Source organism: Mustelus asterias, chromosome 11, assembly GCF_964213995.1.
Source record: "Mustelus asterias chromosome 11, sMusAst1.hap1.1, whole genome shotgun sequence".
Lineage (NCBI taxonomy): Eukaryota > Metazoa > Chordata > Chondrichthyes > Carcharhiniformes > Triakidae > Mustelus > Mustelus asterias.
The window spans coordinates 110,951,359-110,957,358 of record NC_135811.1 but is presented as its reverse complement, the minus strand read 5'-3'; the positions used below and the strand labels follow the sequence as shown (position 1 = coordinate 110,957,358).

The following is a 6,000-nucleotide window of genomic DNA, read 5'->3' as shown; positions in this document are numbered from 1 at the left end:
GCCCTCTCTCCCCGGTCTAGCTCGCTTCCCTTAGGTAGCTCTCTCTCCTTCCTTCCTGGACCTCTTCCTCGCCACATAGTCTCTCTCTCTCTCTCTTTATGCCCAGTGTCTTTTTCTATCTCTCCCTGTCTCCATGTCACCTATTCCCAGGTCTCTCTCTCCCTCTCCCTGAAGTCTCTCTCTTTCTCTTTGTGAAGTTCGATGTAATTTCCACTCAAGTTGTTAACTCTGGCTGAACAGATTCATGAGATTTCAGCACATTTTCCGAGGAACCCCTTTGGGAGTTGGTTCTGCAGCCAAGCTGGGGGCGTTTGAGCTTCATCACCCCCCCCCCCTCGCCCTCCCTCCAGAATGACCATGTCCCTGCCTCCAATCCCCAATCCTTGTCCCAGATCCTGCTGCCACCCCTCCCAACCAAACCCCAATCCTATCCCCCAACATCCTCTAACCTCTGCCCCTCATCCCTCATCTCAATAACCTACACTGGATAGAAAATATATTTGTGCTGCAAATTCAAGTCCCATTGAAAGTACTCAACTTGAGCAGAGAACAATGTTACAGAGCAAAGGAACTGCTGGTGTCTGGGTTCAGGCCTAACATTGGCCTGGTGATTGAGGCGGTGCCCGGGCTCTTGTTGATGCAGCCCAGGTGCCTCAGGAGCTTCATCAGGTTGTTCCTGAATTTTACCCCTACAAACACATACAGGATAGGGTTAAGACAGCAGCGGGTACAGGCCAGGCACCTGGTCACCTGCAGTGCAATGTCCCTGCGGTTGCTCTCAGCACAAAGCAAACCATTCCCCCTCATTTTTTCCATGATGCTGATAATGTTTAGTATGTTGTATGGTGCCTGGAAAATGATAAAAACCAGCACCACCGCCAGAATCACCTTGATGGCTTTGTGCTTTTCAAAGTTTCGAGCCTGAAGCAAAGTCTTAATGATAACAGAATAACAGAAAATCATGACAAACAACGGCAGGAAGAATCCCAGTCCCATCTCCAAGATTGGACTGACAACTCTTATCCAAGTGTTGATATTCTCATGGTAATTGACTGAGCACATATCCTCAGGACTTATTTCCACTTGTGCGTAAATCAACTGCTGAAGGCTTAGAAACAGGGAAAGCAGCCAGACGCTGATGCTGATGAAGCGGCTGTACTGTAGGTGCTTGGACCGTAGTCTGTGAGCAAGAGTGGCTCGGACAATCACAAAATACCGGTCAACACTGATGCACATGAGGAAGAGAAAGCCACTATACACGTTCATCATGTATAAAATCTGTATAATTACACACATGAATTTTCCAAAGATCCAGTCAGTTTGTGAACTGACAGCCAGGAAGGGAAGGGTGCTGAGGAAGAGAATATCTGCAATGGCCAAGTTCAGCAGGTACATGTCTGTCATTGCCTTCAAACGCTTGTGATGAATATAGGTTCCGAGCACCAGACAATTCCCCAGGAGGCCCACAACAAACACCAGTGAGTAAATGACAGGCTGCAGGATGCTGATGATCTTCTGCACCTCATTCTTATCACAGAGAGAAGGATATTCTGAGTAATCGAAAGAGTAATCGACTGGTAACGTGCTTGTTGCAGAATTGGTCGTTGTCGCAGACATCTGAAAAAGTACACACAATGAAACGATTAACATTATCCAGTGAGAAAACAACCAGAGCTGGAAAACTCACAAACTACCACTGACCCTGAGAGACTGCATTGACCCCGAGAGACTGCACTGACCCCGAGAGACTGCACTGACCCCGAGAGTCTGCATTGACCCCGAGAGACTGCACTGACCCCAAGAGACTGCACTGACCCCGAGAGTCTGCATTGACCCCGAGAGACTGCACTGACCCCGAGAGCCTGCATTGACCCCAAGAGACTGCACTGACCCCGAGAGCCTGCATTGACCCCAAGAGACTGCACTGACCTCAAGAGACTGCACTGAGCCCGAGAGACTGCACTGACCCTGAGAGACTGCACTGAGCCCGAGAGCCTGCATTGACCCCAAGAGACTGCACTGACCCCGAGAGATTGCACTGACCCCAAGAGACTGCACTGACCCCGAGAGCCTGCACTGACCCCGAGAGCCTGCACTGACCCCGAGAGCCTGCATTGACCCCAAGAGACTGCACTGACCCCGAGAGATTGCACTGACCCCAAGAGACTGCACTGACCCCGAGAGCCTGCATTGACCCCAAGAGACTGCACTGACCCCAAGAGACTGCACTGACCCCGAGAGCCTGCATTGACCCCAAGAGACTGCACTGACCCCGAGAGCCTGCATTGACCCCGAGAGATTGCACTGACCCCAAGAGACTGCACTGACCCCGAGAGACTGCACTGACCCCGAGAGACTGCACTGACCCCAAGAGACTGCACTGACCCCGAGAGCCTGCATTGACCCCAAGAGACTGCACTGACCTCAAGAGACTGCACTGAGCCCGAGAGACTGCACTGACCCCGAGAGACTGCACTGAGCCCGAGAGCCTGCATTGACCCCAAGAGACTGCACTGACCCCGAGAGACTGCATTGACCCCGAGAGACTGCACTGACCCCAAGAGACTGCACTGACCCCGAGAGCCTGCATTGACCCCAAGAGACTGCACTGACCCCGAGAGACTGCATTGACCCCAAGAGACTGCACTGACCCCAAGAGACTGCACTGACCCCGAGAGCCTGCACTGACCCACACTGACCCCGAGAGGTTGCACTGACCCACACTGACCCCGAGAGCCTGCACTGACCCACACTGACCCTGAGAGGCTGCACTGACCCACACTGACCCCGAGAGCCTGCACTGACCCACACTGACCCCAAGAAACTGCACTGACCCTGAGAGACTGCACTGACCCGCACTGACCCCGAGAGGCTGCACTGACCCACACTGACCCCGAGAGCCTGCACTGACCCACACTGACCCCGAGAGGCTGCACTGACCCACACTGACCCCAAGAAACTGCACTGACCCCGAGAGACTGCACTGACCCCGAGAGACTGCACTGACCCCAAGAGCCTGCACTGACCCCGAGAGCCTATACTCACCCACACTGACCCTGAGAGGCTGCACTGAGCCTGAGAGACTGCACTGACCCGCACTGACCCCGAGAGGCTACACTCACCCACACTGACCCTGAGAGGCTGCACTGACCCTGAGAAACTGCACTGACCCCGAGAGACTGCACTGACCCGCACTGACCCCGAGAGGCTGCACTGACCCTGAGAAACTGCACTGACCCCGAGGGCCTGCACTGATCCACACTGACCCCGAGAGCCTGCACTGACCCACACTGGCCCCAAGAGGCTGCACTAACCCACACTGACCCCGAGAGCCTGCACTGACCCACACTGACCCCTAGAGGCTGCACTGACCCACACTGACCCCGATAGATGATATAGGTTCTATGGAGAAAAAGGTTGAGTCCATTTGGGTGGAAATAAGAAATACTGAGAGAAAAAGTCACTGATAGGCGCAGTCGGTAGGCCCCACCATAATGACATAATGGTGGGGCGAGAAATAAACAAAGAAATAACTGATGCATGTAAAAATGGTACAGCAATTATGAAGGATTTTAATCTACATATCAATTGGTCAAAGCAGGTCGGTCAAGGCAGCCTTGAGGAGGAGTTAGAAACATAGAAAAACTACAGCACAATACAGGCCCTTCAGCCCACAAAGTTGTGCCGAACATGTCCCTACCTTAGCGATTACTGGGCTTACCTATAACCCTCTATCTTACTAAGTTCCATGTACTTATCTAAAAGTCTCTTAAAAGACCCGATTGAATCCGCCTCCACCACCGTTGCCGGCAGCCTATTCCACGCACCCACCACCCTCTGAGTGAAAAACTTATCCCTGACATCTCCTCTGTACCTACTCCCCAGCACCTTAAACCTCTGTCCTCTTGTGGCAACCATTTCAGCCCTGGAAAAAGCCTCTGACTATCCACTCAATCAATACCTATCAACATCTTATACACCTCTATCAGGTCACCCCTCATCCTTCGTCTCTCCAAGGAGAAAAGGCCGAGCTCACTCAACCTGTAATGAGACGACCAGAACTGAGCACAGTACTCCAAGTGTGGTCTGACCAGGGTCTTATATAGTTGCAACATTATCTCACAACTCCTAAACTCAATTCCTTGATTGATGAAGGCCAGTACACCACACACCTTCTTAACCACAGCCTCAACCTGCACAGCTGCTTTGAGCGTCCTATGAATTCGGACCCAAAGATCCTTCTGATCTTCCACTCTGCCAAGAGTCCTACCATTAATATTATATTCCACCATCTTATTTGACCTGCCAAAATGAACCACCTCACACTTATCTGGGTTGAACTCCATCTGCCACTTCTCCGCCCAGTCTTGCATCCTATCAATGTCTCGCTGCAACTTCTGACATCCCTCCACACTATCCACAACACCTCCAACCTTTGTGTCATCAGCAAACTTACCAACCCATCCCTCCACTTCCTCATCCAGGTCATTTATAAAAATCACAAAGAGTAAGGGTCCCAGAACAGATCCCTGGGGCACTCCACCGGTGACCGACCTCCATGCAGAATATGACCCATCTATAACCACTCTTTGCCTTCTGTGGGCAAGCCAGTTCTGGATCCACAAAGCAATGTCCTCTTGGATCCCATGCCCCCTCACTTTCTCAATAAGCCTTGCATGGGGCACCTTACCAAATGCCTTGCTGAAGTCCATATATACTACATCTACTGCTCTTCCTCACCAATGTGTTTAGTCACATCCTCATAAAATTCAATCAGGCTCGTAAGGCATGATCTGCCTTTGACAAAGCCATGCTGACTATTCTTAATCATATTATACCTCTCCAAATGTTCATAAATCCTGCCTCAGGATCTTCTCCATCAACTTACCAACCACTGAGGTTAGACTCACTGGTTTATAATTTCCAGGGTTATCTCTACTCCCTTTCTTGAATAAGGGAACAACATCCGCAATCCTCCAATCCTCCAGAACCCCTCCCGTCTCCATTGATGATGCAAAGATCATCGCCACAGGCTCAGCAATCTCCTCCCTCGCCTCCCACAGCAGCCTGGGGTTCATCCCATCCGGTCCCGGCGACTTATCTAACTTGATGCTTTTCAAAAGCTCCAACACATCCTCTTTCTTAATATCTACATGCTTAGTCTTTTCAGTCCGCTGTAAGTCTGCACTACAACCACCAAGATCCTTTTCCATAGTGAATACTGAAGTAAAGTATTCATTAAGTACCTCTGCTATTTCTTCCGGTTCCATACAAACTTTCCCACCGTCACACTTGATAGGTCCTATTCTTTCACGTCTTATAGAACATAGAACATAGAACAGTACAGCACAGAACAGGCCCTTCGGCCCACGATGTTGTGCCGAGCTTTATCTGAAACCAAGATCAAGCTATCCCACTCCCTATCATCCTGGTGTGCTCCATGTGCCTATCCAATAACCGCTTAAATGTTCCTAAAGTGTCTGACTCCACTATCACTGCAGGCAGTCCATTCCACACCCCAACCACTCTCTGCGTAAAGAACCTACCTCTGATATCCTTCCTGTATCTCCCACCACGAACCCTATAGTTATGCCCCCTTGTAATAGCTCCATCCACCCGAGGAAATAGTCTTTGAACGTTCACTCTATCTATCCCCTTCATCATTTTATAAACCTCTATTAAGTCTCCCCTCAGCCTCCTCCGCTCCAGAGAGAACAGCCCTAGCTCCCGCAACCTTTCCTCATAAGACCTACCCTCCAAACCAGGCAGCATCCTGGTAAATCTCCTCTGCACTCTTTCCAGCGCTTCCACATCCTTCCTATAGTGAGGTGACCAGAACTGCACACAATACTCCAAATGTGGTCTCACCAAGGTCCTGTACAGTTGCAGCATAACCCCACGGCTCTTAAACTCCAACCCCCTGTTAATAAAAGCTAACACACTATAGGCCTTCTTCACAGCTCTATCCACTTGAGTGGCAACCTTTAGAGATCTGTGGAT

At 50.6% G+C, this 6,000-nt stretch overlaps 1 protein-coding gene across 2 annotated transcripts in view; it reads right to left on the bottom strand.

The window, feature by feature from the left end:
• Positions 1-483: 483 nt before the first annotated feature.
• Positions 484-6,000, bottom strand: part of LOC144501002 (C-C chemokine receptor type 7-like) — a 34,841-nt gene continuing 29,324 nt past the window's right edge. For both annotated transcript variants that reach the window (XM_078224509.1, XM_078224508.1), the window contains exon 2: positions 484-1,617. In XM_078224509.1, the coding sequence (XP_078080635.1) occupies positions 556-1,617 (1,062 nt within the window). In that variant the 3' untranslated portion in view covers positions 484-555. The remainder of the gene's footprint in view (positions 1,618-6,000) is intronic.